Source organism: Miscanthus floridulus, chromosome 5 (assembly GCF_019320115.1).
Source record: "Miscanthus floridulus cultivar M001 chromosome 5, ASM1932011v1, whole genome shotgun sequence".
NCBI classification, from domain to species: Eukaryota; Viridiplantae; Streptophyta; class Magnoliopsida; order Poales; family Poaceae; genus Miscanthus; species Miscanthus floridulus.
The window spans coordinates 45,507,051-45,525,096 of record NC_089584.1 but is presented as its reverse complement, the minus strand read 5'-3'; the positions used below and the strand labels follow the sequence as shown (position 1 = coordinate 45,525,096).

The 18,046-nt window shown below is 44.3% G+C and overlaps 1 protein-coding gene across 1 annotated transcript; it reads left to right on the top strand.

Annotated features, from left to right (window-relative positions):
• The first annotated feature begins 3,860 nt into the window (after nucleotides 1–3,860).
• Nucleotides 3,861–4,860, top strand: LOC136454591 (protein NUCLEAR FUSION DEFECTIVE 4-like). Its single transcript, XM_066454964.1, has one exon. It carries the CDS (start codon nucleotides 3,898–3,900, stop codon nucleotides 4,858–4,860), a length of 963 nt encoding a protein of 320 aa, XP_066311061.1. The 5' UTR covers nucleotides 3,861–3,897.
• The last annotated feature ends 13,186 nt before the right edge of the window (nucleotides 4,861–18,046 follow it).

The window sequence follows — 18,046 nt, the reverse complement described above, 5'->3', positions numbered from 1 at the left end:
TTTGCTTACTCCCATGCCTTTCTTCTATTTTTTTGTACTGGGACTTGATCTATTTTTTCTCTCGAACTGTTATAATTTCCTTGCAGAGCATGCATCAGGTTCTAATTGTTCGATGGTGATGAGGGGTGCAGAAAAGGCAGGTCATCTATTCCTCTTCTAAGACAAGACGGTGAATTTAGAAGAACTAGTATATTGCCCGTGCTAACGCTACGGTGGTGTATAGAAAAAATAAATCAACTGTTGAAAGAAACACAAAACTCACAAATAAATGACATTGTGGTATCTATAGCGAAATAAGTCTCATATTTTGGTTTTGTAGCTATCAAAATATTTTCCTAGTACAAATGTGATCATCAGATCTCGGAAGCTACTGTTATTACACTGAACTCAGAAGGTTTGACTTGGCAATTACCTTAATAACAAGATCAATGATAGATATTTCCTTTCCATCAATAGGTTCAGTTCCCCTATGCATTTGGCATATAGATGAATGGTATGCCCACATTGCAGCACACTAATTAAGATGCCATTTATAAATTAAAGTAATACCCTATACATTAAGCCTGCATCAGCTGAAGCAATTGGTTAATTTGAGGCAGCTAATTGGCTCCAGCCTCACACAAGGCAGACCTCAGGTTGGTGAGCAAAAGTAGGAGCAGAGCAAAGCCTAGCATTGACTCATAAATTCAGGGAGAATTCCTAATGAACTTCAGCATGCAGATGGCTAAGTAAAAAAAAAATCAAATATACATGCTGTACCGGCTTAAGAACTTCCCAACGCTACAAATGACAAATTCAGTACCGTACAAAAACATACAATGCTTCTTTACAGGAAGTAAAAAAAGAGAGAAAGTCACATAACTCTTTATGCAACTCAATAATGATGTCATCCAATTTTACACGAGGTCGTACTTCTGTGCAAACAAATATAGACATAAAAAAAAATTACAACCAGCAATTGCTGTTATATGGCATTCACCAATTACATTTAATTATATCTACTAATACTTCAAAATAGCTCACAGTAACCGACTACAATACCGAGTATATACATAACAGTTAAAAAAGCATATGCACCTGTTGCAACCTTGGCATCCGTCTCTCTGATCTTCTGGAGAATGATATCACCAAAGTGTATGCTCGGCAGCTTTGTCCTTTGCCATGAAGGCAGCGAGGACCATCTCGTCTTGTTGGTCTCCAATGACCAAAGGCAGCAAATTCACATCTTAGACACAAGCTCATCCACCGTTCAATAATTTAACAACTCATTTTTAGTCGATGAAAAATACACACCTCGCAGGAAATATAGAAGTGCTACAGAAATATCTGTAAAAAAGCTTTTCCTTTCCAAACTTTGTAAGAAATTGCTTCCTAAAATAAGAATTGTGTTTGTCGGATCTACAAACACCAAAAACATGGAAGAAGTTGTCATAGCAGGATCTGAGTGAACACTCTGAACTAAAACAGAATTGCAATAGATAGTCGACACTGATGTTCCATGTCAGTACCTGAAGCAATCCAGAAGCTGTCACAAGAGCAGTGCACACTCAAAAGAAGGCATAATTGACTTGTAATCTAAGAAGTCATAAGTGATACTAACATCAAACTAAACATTAAGTAGCAGTAAGCAAGTATTTATGCCTTCAAAAGTTCTGTTTTCAAACAATAGAGTATTTATGCCTTCAAAAGTATTTTGTTTTCAACTAATGTGATCTACTCACAATAATATGCCCAAATTATCTCTGTCCACATTTGTTTAGACATCAATTTCATTGGCTGCTGTCCCCTCCCATTCTCAGTGGCCAACCACACAAAAGCACTTGATTTCAGCTAACAACTTGAGCAGTCTAGAAATCTGACATAACTAAATTCAAGAGATGTCTACATATAGCTAAATATCACCCATAATACCATATATAATCTGTAAAAAAGTGAATATAACCACAACATAAAAAGTCATACCTGGCAGAGGAAAAACAAAGGCAAGCAGAATCCTCGTCAATATGATTTTTTGACTACTGACCATAGAAAACACAAATGTGCTGTTAATTATTAATTATTATAGTTACCATACATTAGAAGCAACAAAGCTAGGAGCTATCATATTAACAAATCAAGACAAGTGAAATTTGCTAAATCTGTACTTGAATGGTTAATTGTTAATAACCAGCCATGCCATGCTACCATCAGTTCAACTGCTCACCTCAAACTGACGAGGTCATGCACTCTTGCAGCCCCAGTTGAAGTTCATACAGATAGATGCAACAAAGAGTTAGTTACCTGCTCCTTCATGCTCCCAAAATCAAGCAGCCAGAAGAACGGGGGAAATCCAGATCAGAACTCAGATCTGAGGTAAGAAAGAAACACGAGATGCACCTTGTCGCGGTCGCGTTCCTCCGTGGGACTAGCCTCGGCCAGAGGCCCGCTCCTCCGTGAGCTGCCGTTGACCAGAGGCGCGGTCCTGTCCGCGGCACCACATCCCGGAGGCCTCCCGTCGACCTCCGCCCCGGCGACATCGAAGGCTACCGCCCTACCGCCCCAGCTGCAGATCAGGGGTTGCCAGCCAGCGGCGCTGGGAGTTGCACGGCGGCATGGGGTTTGGTGGGCCGTGAGGAGCAGGCAGCCGGAGGCATCGCGCACTCACGCGCTTCGGCGGCGGAGGAAGACGAAGTGGTGGATCGCGTCACTCATTTCGCGAGGCGGGGGACGCCGGCAAAAGATTTTTTAAAAAAAACGATTGGAGGATGTGGGAATCGAACATAGGATTGCTAGTTAGACCGTCTCCAGAAGACCCAAACTCACTAAGACCCAAACTCAATGGGTACCGAGAGATCCAAAATCAGCCTCCAACAGAGTACGATTTATTTTGGGTTGTCTGAGAGGTATAACATAAATATGAATATCCTTTCTCCTGGAAACTCATTTGCAGAAAGAATTCTCTTTTGGGTCTTATTGTTAGAGAAGATACCAAATAAGTATTGAACCTTTTACCTGTAGCGCTACCCAAAGGACGAATGGGTCTTGTATTTTAGGTGTTGTTGTTGGAGATAGCCTTAGATGTGGGAGTAGGGCGGAGGCGACGCCGGGAGCAGGGACGAGGAGATTGACACACGCAGGGCATGTTAGACTGGTATTAAAGCCGGCTCATAAACCGGCTGAAGCTGTTTTGTTATGGAAGAAAATACTGTAGACTCTAGTTGATAAGCCGGCTGATAAGTTCAAGCGAACAGGCCCACAAGTCTCAAGGAGAAAGAAGATTTAGATTAAATCTAGACGGTCTATTTTAATGATGTTGTTTTTCTGCGTATATTTTTAGGTGTTGACGGAGGGAGACTTCTCAGTGGGGGACGTTTTTTATGTGGATTTAGGAAAGAAAAAGTTCGTGAATTAGTAAGGTAGACTATGAATGCTCACTCTCAGTCTCATGCTGTGTTTGCTGGGTCTTCTCATTCATCTCGCCGGGTCCAACGACGCAACACTCTTTAACCATTATACATACAGAATAATAACAGTTGTTGCCAGGAGATCTTGCACGGGAACCACCCAATCAACATCATTGTAAGAGCATCTCTAAGAGTTCTTTAAACCTCTTCTTAATCCTTGGTTTTTAGAAAGATGAGAAAAAACTCTCTCCAATAACTCCTAATCTTAGAGCATCTCCAAGAGTTCCCTAAATATTCCTCCTAAAAAGTCTATGTTTGCCGACTCCTAAAAAGGTTTTAGCAGAAAAAAAGAAGTTCACCTCTAATAGTTTCTAATATTTGACTTCTAAAAAATCAAATGCTGATCTCATTTGATGTTTTTTTTGCAGTCTTCTTTTTTCCACGCGAACCCAAACAGAAAGCGACGTGCCTCCAACAGCGACGAGCCGTTCCTAACCCGACGCCTGCCCCCGGCATGCACCGGAAAGCGACGCGCCTCCACCGCCCCTGCTTGCCACCTCCCTTCCATATCACCTCCTCCTCCTCGGGACACGACCAAGCACCAAGCACCCAAGCGCGTGCGTCTGGTGGCGTCCGCGCCGCCTTGAACTTGAAGCGAGCAAGCACCAGTGCGACCGGGCGGGCATTTGGAAAGGCGGAAGCGAAAACGATGGTGGCGGCAGCGCTAGACGCAATGGCGGGGACGTGGTGGGGGCGGTGGCTAGGTCTGGTGACGGCGGTGTGGGTGCAGTGCATCTCCGGCAACAACTACACCTTCCCTAACTACTCGCACGCGCTCAAGACGCTCTTGCTCCTCCTCGCCATCGGCTCCCTCGAGGGCCTCCTCGGCTACGGCGCGCAGTGGATGGTCGTGTCCAGGACCGTCGTGTCTAGGACCATCGCGCGGCTCCCTTACTGGCAGATGTGCGTCTTCCTCTGCCTCGGCGGGAACAACACCACGTGGATGAACACCGCCATGCTCGTCACCTACATCCGCAACTTCCACCAGAGCAGGGGCCCCGTCTCTGGCCTGCTCAAGGACTGCGTCGGCCTCAGCACCGCCATCTTCACCGACACCTGCTCCACGCTCTTCACCGACGACCCGGCCTCGTTCCTCGTCATGCTCGCCGTTGTGCCTGCCACGGTCTGCGCGCTCGCCATGGTGTTCCTTCGCGAGGGCCTGGCTAGCGGCGCCACGGCCGCGGCCGCGGACAATGAGGATGATGGGCGCTGCTTCGCCGCGATCAACTCGCTCGCCGTGGCGATCGCGCTATACCTCCTCGCCGCGGACCTCACGGGGCTCGGCGGCGGCGGCGGGGTCATCTCAGCCATCTTCATTGCCGTGCTCCTGGTGCTACTCGTCGGCCAGAAGGTGGGAAAGGCATGGGAAGAAGGACTCCGCGGGACGCGGAAGGGGGAGGAATTTCTCAAGTCCTAAAAGATTAGGAGTAAATATTAGGAGTTGTTGGAGAGGGTTTTTTCCCCATCTTTCTAAAAATCAAGGATTAGGAGGATATTTAGGGAACTCTTGGAGATGCTCTACGCACTTCAACAAAACCGAGCCAATCCGTGTAACTTTACGCGCTCCTCCGCCTCCGCGTATCCTTCTCTCCGTGATTTGGCATGGCTTCCCTCCCTTCGCGCCCCTTCTATTGTCGCGCCTTCTCTCCCTTCGTGCGCCCCTCCAACGCTAGCAGAGAGATCGCTCCTCTGTTGCCGCACCAGAGAGATTGGTCCTCCAGCTCCTTGATCGATGCCGACGCGGAAGAGGCACATACTCCGATCAAACCGTTTTGCCATGGGGTTTCTGCGCCGCCGCCACCCCCTTGGCTTCGTGCCGGCCTCTGCCGCCGCTAGGTTTTGCCCGTCGCTAGGTTTTGCCGTGTCTAGGTTTGGCCGCTATGTTTGTCGCCGATGGCTGCCGGCGCGCAATCGCACGGTGCTATCTTGGTGCCTACAGTAGCCGCTGATGGTGTCGCGCGATGCTATCTTAGCCGCTATGTTTGATCGGTGCTATCCTGGTGCCTGCGATAGCTACTGACGGCCGGGAGACCGATCGAGATACACTACATAAAAAAACGATTTTTAGGCGCGGCTCGTAACCCTTTGTAGGGGCGGTTTTGCCAACCGCCCCGACGAAAGGGTGGCTACAAATCGCTGATTTGTAGGGGGCGGCTGGATATTGAACCGTCCCTACAAATCAATTTCCAGAAATCACGAAAAAGGGGGAAAATAGCAATTTTTTTTAATACGAGGAGGTCCCCACCGACAGCCACACACACCCACTCTATCGTTGCAGCATTTTTTCACCATTTTTGCACACTTCCCGCAACCTCTCGCTCGCGCGTAAACTCCTCTACCACTGCACCTCACGATCACTTGTGTCTATATTCCATTTTGGTTCCCCACGTATTATACAAAACTGAACATAAATTGATTATTTAAGGCCCTAAACTAATTCAAATGAAAAAGTTGTCAACTACAAAGTTTTATAACTTTTCGAGATCTACAACTTTCATTTTGGTAGTTTCTCCATCCGGGGTAACTTATAAAATTTGAATTTCAAATTTGAGAAATTCGAACATAGTTTTCTATGACAAGATGATTTCAAATGAGAAAGTTATCAACTACAAAGTTTCATAACTTTTCAAGATCTACAACTTTCATTTTTACTGTGTGTCCATCCGAGGTCGTTTAAAAAATTCAAATTTTAAATTTTTAGAAATTCAAACATAGTTTTCCTTAACAAGATGATTTCAAATCAAAAAGTTGTCAATTACAAAGTTTCATAACTTTTCAAGATCTACAACTTTCATTTTTACTATTTATCCATCCGAGGTCGTTTAAAAAATTCAAATTTCAAATTTTTGGAAATGCAAACATAGTTTTCCTTGACAAGATGATTTCAAATCAAAAAGTTGTCAACTACAAAGTTTCATAACTTTTCGAGATCTACAACTTTTATTTTGGTTGTTTCTCCATCCGAGGTCGTTTACAAAATTTAAATTTTTGTGCTTAATTTTTAATACTCGACGTCTATTTGTAGGGGCACTTCAATATTGAGCCGCTCCTATAAATCCGATTTGTAGGGGCCCAGCCGCCCCTACAAATCGGGTCATTTGTAGGGGCGGCTGATAACACCAGCCGCTCCTACAAATTCATTTATAAGGACGGCTCATTTGTCAACCATTTGTAGGGACGGCTCATATAAAGAAAGGATGGTGTTGCTACAAATTATTTTTTTAGTAGTGATAGAGCATAGCTGCAGCTAGCGTGCAGCAGCAGCTAGTAGCCAGCCATGCTGTTGGCCTACGTCCTCATCTTCCTCCTCCACCTGTCCTATTTTCATTAGTAATCATTTTTATCTTGTGATTATGTGTACATGTGTTCTGTGGCCGGCTGCATGGCACTGTGGTGCATGGCACTGTGCCTGCTTGGCTTGTCTGCAATCAGCAAGCATTTTTATCTGTGTTCTGTGTGGATGGCTTTGCAATCAGCAGTCATGTCAAAATTCAGCTGCTGTTCCTCATCCTGATTGCTACCTGCTGTTGCTGCTGATGCGTACCTGCTGCCTGCAGATAGCCTGTGCTTTTGACATGAATGCTGATTACCTGCATTACATATGTGCTCGTATATACACAAGTGGGACCAACATTTGATTTTTTAAAGTCAAATATTATGAATTATTGGAGATAACCTTCTTCTTTTTCTTCTAAAACATTTTTAGGAGTTGGAAAACATGGACTTTTTAGAAGGAATATTTAGGGAACTCTTAGAGATACTCTAAGTTTGTTTGCGCAACAATTTTCTCAGACTGATGTTTCATTTCTATTTGTCCACCAAAACTTCAGTCTGCACTTCTCTTATAGATTAAACATGATATCCATTGTCCACTCCAAATCCTTACTCGGCGCGTGGTCGCCCATAAGGTTAGCGGGCGGGCAGTGGGCGGAGCGGCCGGTGGGGGCGGGGGTCAGCGAGCGGGCAGTGGGCGGAGCGGCCTGCGGCGAGGTATCCGCCGGCGAGGGCGGTGGACGAGGCAGCAGCGGCGGCGCTGATGAGGACGACGGAGGTTAGGGTTAGGGTTAGGCCTCTCTCTCCCTCTCTCTCCCCCCGCTATAGATTTTGGCCGGGCGGCCTGGTGGCGGCCGTGACACGGCGGTGGTGGCGGGTTGGCTGCGGTGAGCGAGGCGGCATCGGCGCCGCCGAGCCGGGCGGGGCAGGACAACCAGATGGGCGGGGTAGGCGGCGGGGGCGAGCGGCCGGCGAAGTTAGGGGAGGGCGGGCTTGTCCGGCGGGGCTGGTTGGTGGGTGGGAAGGTCGCCGGCGAGGTCTCCGACGGCCTGGGCGGTAGCCGAGGTGGGTGGGAGAGGGGATGGCCGGGGAAGAAGATGAACAGTGTATGGGGATGGCGTGTGCACCAGCAGCGCTGCGAGCGCACGCGCGCTGGGGAAGAGCGCCGTTGTCCACTGTCTGTTGTTATAGTAGTCATGGTCAAAAAAACATTTCTATATGAACCACGGTGAAAAATGTGGCTATAATCATGGCAAATAGCATTGACAATAACCCTTCTGATATAACCTACGTGAATACTCGATACGCAGTTTCAGTGCAAGATAGTTTCAGTGCGAGATAGCAGTTCCTTAACCTCTTTACAAAAAATGGTTCACTAATATTCTCAGACATATAGCACCAGAATAAACCTCCCGCGGCAACGCGCGGGGGGCTGCTAGTGGGTGATAAAATCATGGATCACACAAGTATTAATTAAAAAATAAAACTAATTTTGTTATATTCTACAAACCAGATCTACTCGATATAGGTCGATAAAAATTAGAGTAATTACATAAGTATTAAAAAAGTGAAACTAACTTTGTTAGGTTTTTAAAAAACTGTATCATCGATAAATATCAAGAAACGGGTTTTATATTTTCCACGTAATTAGATTTGTATAGATTTCTTAATATATTTGTTTAAGCTGCAAGTCAATTGCGTCGCTGTATGCATGGTGTCTCCAATGCAATGCACAAGCATATATCTAGTACGGAGTACTAACTAATAAAACAAACGGTGATGTTGCTTATAGGTCATCCGTCCGTCCGGACGCCCGCTCGCTTTGTGCCTTGCTCACGCCGCCCCCGCCCTTGGTCGTGCCTCTACTCCGGAACGGACCCCGCCCTCGGCCGCGCCGCCCTCGACACCCTCCCGCCCCCGCCTAGACTCGCGCCTCCCGTCACGACCACACTCCATCTGCCTGTCCCTGCCCCTGACGAGGTCCGTGCTGTCGACGAGCTCTACACCGGCGTCGACGTCCGCGTCAACGAACCTCCATTCGTCCAAGCAGCAAGCAAATGCTACGCTGAAAGTGCATATTGCAATAGTATATTTCAAGTGTTTCAGAGGTTTGTTGCAAGTGTTGTATATTGATATTGTAAAAGTAGACCAGAGTGGTTGCACATGTTGTAATGGTTATATACATATATTTTAAGTGTATGTTTCAAATGTTTTATCTGTTTCAGACGAATATTGCAAGTGTTTTTATCTAGATGTTATATATACATGCATGTCGCAAGTATATATTTCAAGTGTTTTTAGGTGTTTCATACGTATGTTTGCGAGTGTTTCATCTTGATGTTGCATATGCTTGCAATGGTTTTCAAATATTTTTAGACGTTTTCGCAAGTGTTTTAGACGCATATTTGGGTGTTTCATTTACCTTCTTTTGTACGTTGTAACTATTGCATCTTGATTTTTCAAAAATAGATCAGGTGTTGTACATGGGATGTGTGTGGTAAGCAACCAGCGGCGTGGACGATGTTCAGGGCAGCGTGGGCGATGTCCGGGACGGCGCGGGCCCACTGCTGATGCGCTCCCTCGCAAGCCCGATGCGCTATACACTCAGGCCCTATTCGGTTGGCTGGAAAAACGGCTGATACTGATGCTGATTTATTATAAGAGAAAAATACTCTTATTTCACTGAAACGGTATGGGCTGATAAGTTGTGAAAATTTTACATTTTAGTACTTTCTAAAAACTACTTCTACAAATAGACTCCTCATAAAACCTTTTTCATAAATAGACCAAAGCTCAGCGTCAAATAATAAAACGCCCAGATCTTCACATGGGCGCTATGTCAGACTGCGCCGAAGTCTGCCACGTCAATGCCAACGTGGCGTGTCCAGGCCAAACCTCGGCGTATGGTCAATCAACGCCGACATTCACACACCGGCGTTTAGTCCTCTCACGCCGAGATCTGGGCACTTTGAAACGCGAGGCAGGGACTTCAGCGATCTGCGCTGTCTATTGCCTTCGTGCATGCATAATCTTTCCTTCCATAATGACTGATTTGACCCTTCAACCATACAAAACTTTGCACATTTAGGGTCTGTTTAGTTAACAAAATTTTTCACACCAAAGTGTTATATCGAATCTTACGGCACATGGAGTACTAAATATAGACGAAAAAAAACTAATTGCACAGTTAGGTGAGAAAATCGTGAGATAAAACTTTCGAACCTAATTAGTCCATAATTAGACACTAATTGCCAAATACAAACGAACGTGCTACAGTAGCCAAAATCAAAAAAATTCGTCATCTAAACGCGGCCTTAGCCTGACGAGATAACTTGCTGCGCCTGATGACCTGACACTGATGCATAATAGATTAATCAAAATACTTGTTAATGATCTATTTATCTTGTTCACAAATTAACCTAGCCATTAGATATGTTTCAGGCTTTCATAGGCTAACAAACAAATCTATATCTAATATTAAAGAGGCAAAATTTCCCTCCACCCATTTTTTTCGTTGGCCAATCTGTTGCGAGTTGCTGCCTCCGTGTCCTTTGCTGGATTGTTTTTTTTTCATTTTTTTCCGTTTCCACTTCCCTCGCGTTTAGTATCTTGACCATTTTTTCTTCTTTTTTTGTCTCCTGTTATATTGTTATATAAACAGAAAAAATAAATAATAATGATAGTATTATGTGTCTTTGATCTCTAATTTATCGTTTCCTAATAAATAGATATTTTTGTCACTAATCAATCTAGATCAGCAGATGGTACAACTATAACTAATCTAAAATAGTTTTGTCATCCAAGCTAATCTATATCTATATATTGATGCTTCTATATATACCTTAACAATATCAAAAAAACGCCCAAAATTTTATCTTGTTTCTTCCTACACCCCTATCGGGATATGACTCATACGAGTTAAAATAGCTTCTAGCGATGATGAATACATGGTCTCATTCCAATACGTATTGGGTTACATCCTCCATATCTCATATTTGACCTGGACTTGTGACCCCCTCTACCAACTCGCATCCAGCGATGATGCAATGTTCGGTTCATATACATATTGGATTCCGTTGCAACGCACGTGTACTTTTGCTAGTAAGCTATAAAAGCTGATGTTGGGGGGAGGTGCCCCTAGCAGGGCACCCCGCCTGATGTTTGGCCTTTTTCGGGCCCTCGCAACCTCTTCGCTGCCGCACTAACCCCTTGCGGCGAAGGTTTTCCCGCGTTCTCTTCTTTCAGGCATTCGCACGGGAGATGGCCGAGGCGAGGGTGATGCTTGATGGGAGAACACGAAGCCGACGGAGGCCCAGAGGACCCTCGATGGGCTCTGCGACGAGCGAAAGGTTTCTCCAATGGTTTTCCAAAAAGTATTAGCCTATCATTAATTTATATTTAGTTGATTTGTTAATTATTTAAAAAGTTACTTTTTAAGATATACATATACCTAAGATATACTTTCTCCTAGTGGCCAAAAAGTATTGGGAGCACCAAATAAAGGTTTCTCCAACGGTTTTCCAAAAATCACTCCTAAAAGGTTGAAGGTGATTTTACATGATCCCGAACTATTTCTAAATCACCCTAACCAGTTTTATACTTTGTTTCTCTCTTGTACATTTATATCAATAACCCTATCCTACTTCTTATTTTTTCCACGTCCTTCAACCTTACGTTGGCTCGATGGATGCGCGCATATTTATCCGCACAACTGGGTCGATTTTTCCATGTGCCAAAAAATTGGGAGGTGTGATTAGGAGTTATTGGAGATATATTTTTTAATGTTGGAGACAATCTACCATGCCATAATTTTAGCAACATTAAAAAATATATCTCCAACAACTCCTAATCACACCTCCCAATTTTTTGGCACATGGAAAAATCGACCCAGTTGTGCGGATAAATACGCGCGCATCCATCGAGCCAACGTAAGGTTGAAGGATGTGGAAAAAAACAAGAAGTAGGACAGGGCTCTTGATATAAATGTACAAGAGAGAAACAAAGTATAAAACTGGCTAGGGTGATTTAGAAATAGTTTGGGATCATGTAAAATCACCTCCAACCTTTTAGGAGTGATTTTTGGAAAACCGTTGGAGAAACCTTTATTTGGTGCTCCCAGTACTTTTTGACCACTGGGAGAAAGTATATCTTAGGTATATGTATATCTTAAAAAGTAACTTTTTAAATAATTAACAAATCAACTAAATATAAATTAATGATAGGCTAATACTTTTTGGAAAACCGTTGGAGAAACCTTTCGCTCGTCGCAGAGCCCATCGAGGGTCCTCTGGGCCTCCGCCGGCTTCGTGTTCTCCCATCAAGCATCACCCTCGCCTCGGCCATCTCCCGTGCGAATGCCTGAAAGAAGAGAACACGGGGAAACCTTCGCCGCAAGGGGTTAGTGCGGCAGCGAAGAGGTTGCGAGGGCCCGAAAAAGGCCAAACATTAGGCGGGGTGCCCTGCTAGGGGCACCTCCCCCCAACATCAGCTTTTATAGCTTACTAGCAAAAGTACACGTGCGTTGCAACGGAATCCAATATGTATATGAACCGAACATTGCATCATCGCTAGATGCGAGTTGGTAGAGGGGGTCACAAGTCCGGGTCAAATATGAGATATGGAGGATGTAACCCAATACGTATTGGAATGAGACAATGTATTCATCATCGCTAGAAGCTATTTTAACTCGTATGAGTCATATCCCGATAGGGGTGTAGGAAGAAACAAGATAAATTTTTGGGCGTTTTTTTTATATTGTTAAGGTATACGATGCATCAATATATAGATATAGATTAGCTCGGATGACAAAACTATTTTAGATTAGTTATAGTTGTACCATCTGCTGATCTAGATTGATTAGTGACAAAAATATCTATTTATTAGGAAATGATAAATTAGAGATCAAAGACATATAATACTATCATTATTATTTATTTTTTCTGTTTATATAACAATATAACAGGAGACAAAAAAAAGAAGAAAACGTGGTCAAGATACTAATCGTGAGGGAAGTGGAACCGGAAAAAAATGAAAAAAAAAATCCAGCAAAGGACACGGAGGCAGCCACTCGCAACAGATTGGCCAACGAAAAAAATGGGTGGAGAGAAATTTTGCCTCTTTAATATTAGGTATAGATTTGTTTGTTAGCCTATGAAAGCCTGAAACATATCTAATGGCTAGGTTAATTTGTGAACAAGATAAATAGATCATTAACAAGTATTTTGATTAATCTATTATGCATCAGTGTCAGGTCATCAGGCGCAGCAAGTTATGGCCCAATTTAGATGGCAAAAATTTTGGCAAAATGACACTGTAGTATTTTTCGTTGTTATTTGGCAATTATTGTCCAATCATAGTCTAATTAGGCTTAAAAGATTCGTCTCGTGGATTTCGTCTAAACTGTGTAATTAGTTTTATTTTTTATTTACATTTAATGCTTCATGCATGCGTCCAAAGATTCGATGTGACAGAAAATCTTGAAAATTTTGGCGTTTTGGAGGGGAACTAAACAGGCCCTATCTCGTCAGGCTAGATGTGCAAAGTTTTGTATGGTTGAAGGGTCAAATCAGTCATTATGGAAGGAAAGATTATGCATGCACGAAGGCAATAGACAGCGCAGATCGCCGAAGTCCCTGCCCGCGCAAACAGAAAGTCGCCCAGGAAGCAAACCAAAAGTGCCCAGATCTCGGCGTGAGAGGACTAAACGCCGGTGTGTGATTGTCGGCGTTGATTGACCATACGCCGAGGTTTGGGCTGGACACGCCACGTTGGCATTGACGTGGCAGACTTTGGCGTAGTTTGACATAGCGCCCATGCGAAGATCTCGGTGTTTTATTATTTGACGCCGAGAGTTTGGTCTATTTATGAAAAAAGTTTGATGAGGAGTCTATTTATAGAAGTAGTTTTTATAAAAGACTAAAATGTAAAATTTTCACCTGATAAGTTCAAGCGAACGTGGCCTCGTTTGCTCCATTCACGCGCGGTAGCGTCCGGACTGCTAGCGACCCTAGCAAAGTCCGTAAAACAAATAAACAATAGTGTCTGACCGACTCGCCTACCACTGCAAGTCCGTGGACCAGAGTACGCGGTAAAAAAGGAGTGATGAACAACGGTTTCTCATAGTCAGTCCAGTCGTATTCTCAAATCTCAATCAATGTGATTCGGATACGATCTGTGGCATCGTTCAATCAGGCAAGAAAGATTGTCAGACACGATACAACTGGTCGAGGACATGAATGAACATCGCTAATTCACAATCGTCAACATGACTACAACTCCTCTGCATGCATGTGCATCACTTTCGGTTTCAGAGATTCGATATTTGCAGTGCTGCAATGGTTGCGAATCGCCCCCACTCGGCACGGCCAAACGAGCCGGTTGAGTGGCGATTCATCTAACGGAACTTTCCAAGCAGCCAGCCTTGTTTCATCACTAGCGTCCGTCTGCAAACTGAGAAATGAAGGACTTAGGATCAGTAACAATCAATCTCTTTCGCTCAAGAAAAACGGAATATGGTCATCCTGCCTTTTGCCCGGAAAGGTAACGCTTGTCAGCAAAGCGTTCCCTAATGGGTAATTTCTGATAACTATACACCCATAATTAACCCATGTATGTATTCTTATCTAATAATAATGCCGTCATCGAGTCAATCTCAAATGCAAAATACTCATACGTCATACAGAACAGCAGCATTGGCTGATCTGCAACGTCTCTCTAGCCGCACAAGGTGGTCGGCCAATTCGCCATCCAATACATGATGCCTCGCCTGCGTCAGTAAAAAGAATTACGACTCTCATGGTCGTTGGTTGGTTGCTCGTGCGCTCGTCTTCTCGGGTACCAAATTAACAATGTTTTGTTGCGCTGCATCCATCGAATAGGAGAAAAACAAGGAGAAAATTATGCCATGTAATTGCAACTTGGCTCTTTCTGCATCTCTAAGCCTTCACCGCATAAGTAAAACAGCCGGTGTGATCTCAATCTCTGAAAGAAACACTGGTAACAATGTTTTTTTTTTTTTGAGATGAGCCATATTAAAACGTTGCTAATGTACCTTGTCAGGCTGAGCTTGCCAACGTTCTGTAACGATTGGTGGTGCGTACTTCACTCTTGTCAGAAACACAAGGACACTCTGATCTGATGGCCCTTTTACGGTTTTACCATGCATGTTCTTGGCCATGTGAATTCTGAGCGGCGCACCATTGCTCCGGGCCACAGGTTGGCTAGCTCTGGTTCGTTCCCGGTGCTGTAATTGCAGTTTGAAGACGCCATGGATCCACGCATCTGCACCCTACTGGCGATAAGTGGCGGACCATGGATTTTTATTTCCTTTTTTTTTATATGGCAGGACCGGGTTTTTTTTTTTTGATGATTGGACCAGGACCATGGATGTTCTGCCACTACTTAGCTTCCTTTAACTTTCGAGGTTTTTAGCTGTGTACCATTATAAAAGTTGATAATTATATATAATCTACTAAAAAAGTTGAGTTCTTATAGGTGCCATTGCTCTGAACTCTTTTTCCCTTCATGCCACTTCCGTTAGATTTAGCCCTAGCGGTGTCAAATCGTGGGTGCGAAAAGTCAAAAATACCCTCAGGTCTAAATACACAATTAATTTTTTTGAGCATGTTAATGATCTCAAATGAAAAAACTCAAAACTAGAAAGGCGTAGATCTCAACAATATCTATAATTTTTGTAAAAAATTATCTTTCATTTAATTCCATACAAAAAAAATGATTTGATATGATTAATATGTCTTAGAAAAATCACATTTTTATACATAATTAAATGAAAATAATTTTTATATAAATATTGTAGATCTCAATGAGACCTATAACTTTTTAGTTTTGAGTTTTTTCATTTAAGATCGTTCAAATGCTCAAAAAAATTAATTACATATTCAAATCTAATGGTATTTTTGACTTTTTACGCCCGCAGTTTGACACCGTTAGTGCTAAATCTGACGGAAGTGGCGTGTAGGGTAAAAGAGTTCAGAGCAGTGGCACCTGTGAGAACTCAAATTTTTTAATGGCTTTGAGTAATTATCAACTTTTATAATGGCACACAGCTAAAAGCCTCTTAACTTTCTCTAGGGCGGCGCCTCCCATCCCCAGCCGCCGGGACCGCCCTCCTCAGCCTTTCGCCCTCGTCGTCGCCGGAGCAGGCTACCGGATGCCCGTGCAACTGCTAGGATGGCGGCGGCCGGGCCTTTCTCCTCCTCCTCTCTCTCTTTCTCTGAGGATGGCAACCATGGCGCGACGGCCGCCGGCGGATGGCGGTGACGGTGGCTTCCTCCTAGCCGTCGGAGCACAGATCCACGGCCTCGTCGCTCGGATTCGGCGAGTGAAAGGTCCTAATATGGCTAGAGGGGGATGAATAGCCTATTTAAAAATCTACAAATCAACTAGAGCAATTTGATTAGTATGACAAATAGCGAAATACAAACTTGCTCTAGCTCTACAAGGGTTGCAAGCCACCTATCCAATAATTCTAGTTGCAATGATTACTAGGCACACAACTTGCAATGTTACTACTCACTAAGAGCTCTCAATCTTACTACTCTAAAGAGCTCCACTAGATGAACTTAAAATAACAAAGCAAGCTCTCAATTCTAATTACACTAAAGAGCTTGCCACAACTAGTTTGCAAGAATATAAATAAGTGAGTAGGGTGATTATACCGCCGTGTAGAGGAGTGAACCAATCACAAGGTGAATATTAAATCAATCACCGAGAGAATACAAAATGACAAGAGACAACCAATTTTCTCCTGAGGTTCACATGCTTGCCAACACACTACGTCTCCGTTGTGTCGACCAACACTTGGTGATTCGGCGGCTAAGAGGTGTTGCACAAACCTCGTCCACATAATTTGGACACCGCAAGAACCTACCCACAAGTGAGGTAACTCAATGACACAAGCAATCCACTAGAGTTACCTTTCGACTCTCCGCCGGGGAAGGTACAAATCCCCTCACAATCATCGGAGATGGTCATAAACAATCACCGACTCGTGCCAATCCTCCTCCGCTGCACCAAGCCATCTAGATGGTGGCAACCACCAAGAGCAACTAGTGAATCCTGCAGCAAAACACGAACACCAAGTGCCTCTAGATGCAATCACTCAAGCAATGCACTTGGATTCTCTCCCAATCTCACAATGATGATGAAACAATGATAGAGATGAGTGGGAGGGCTTTGGCTAAGCTCATAAGGTTGCTATGTCAATGCAAATGGTCAAGAGGGTGAGCTTGAGCCGGCCATGGGGCTTAAATAGAAGCCTCCATGAAATGGAGTCATTGGGCTACTCACTGCACTGAACACGGGCCGACCGGATGCTCCGGTCAGATTGACCGAACGCTGGACCTCAGCATCCGGTCGCGCAATACACGCCACGTGTCCCCTTTCTTCAAATACTGAGTGTCTGATCCCAACGGTTAAGTGAAGACCGGGCGCGCTGCTGCGAAGTGGCCGAACGCTGGACCTTAGCGTCCGGCCATTTCCAATAAGGTTCCATTCGCGCAAAATCACGACCGGACGCGTCCGGTCATGCTCGACCAGACTCACTCAGCGTCCGGTCACTCAACATTTCCTCTGTGCACCTCATGTCAGCGTACGTCAGCACTGACCGAACACGGACCCTGAGCGTCCGGTCACTCTTTGCGCCAGCGTCCGGTCACAAGACTGAGACACGTGCACACTGCTACTACTGACCGGACGTAGGACCCTAGCGTTCGGTCACTGCGCCACCAGCGTCCGGTCACTCTGTGAACCCCTATCTTTTCTATATAGGGCATCGATGGCACCATCGGACTGTCCGCACTCTACGGGAGAACACTCCGCCGGTGAAGTTTCTAACCCTTGCTCAAATGTGCCACCACCAAGTGTATCACCTTTGTGCATGTGTGTTAGCATATTTTCACAAATACTTTCAAGGGTGTTAGCTCTCCACTAGATTCTAAATGCATATGCAATGAGTTAGAGCATCTAGTGGCACTTTGATAACCGCATTTCAATATAAGTTTCACCCCTCTTAATAGTACGGCTATCGATCCTAAATATGATCACACTCACTAAGTGTCTCGGTCACTTAAAACAAAATGGCTCCTACTATTTATACCTTTGCCTTGAGCCTTTTGTTTTTCTCTTTCTTCTTTTTCAAGTTCAAGCGTTTGATCATCACCATGCCATCATCATCGTCATGATCTTTGCCATTGCTTCACCACTTAGAGTAGTGCTACCTATCTCATAATCACTTTGATAAACTAGGTTAGCACTTAGGGTTTCATCAATTAACTAAAACCAAACTAGAGCTTTCAGTGAGGCAGGGAACG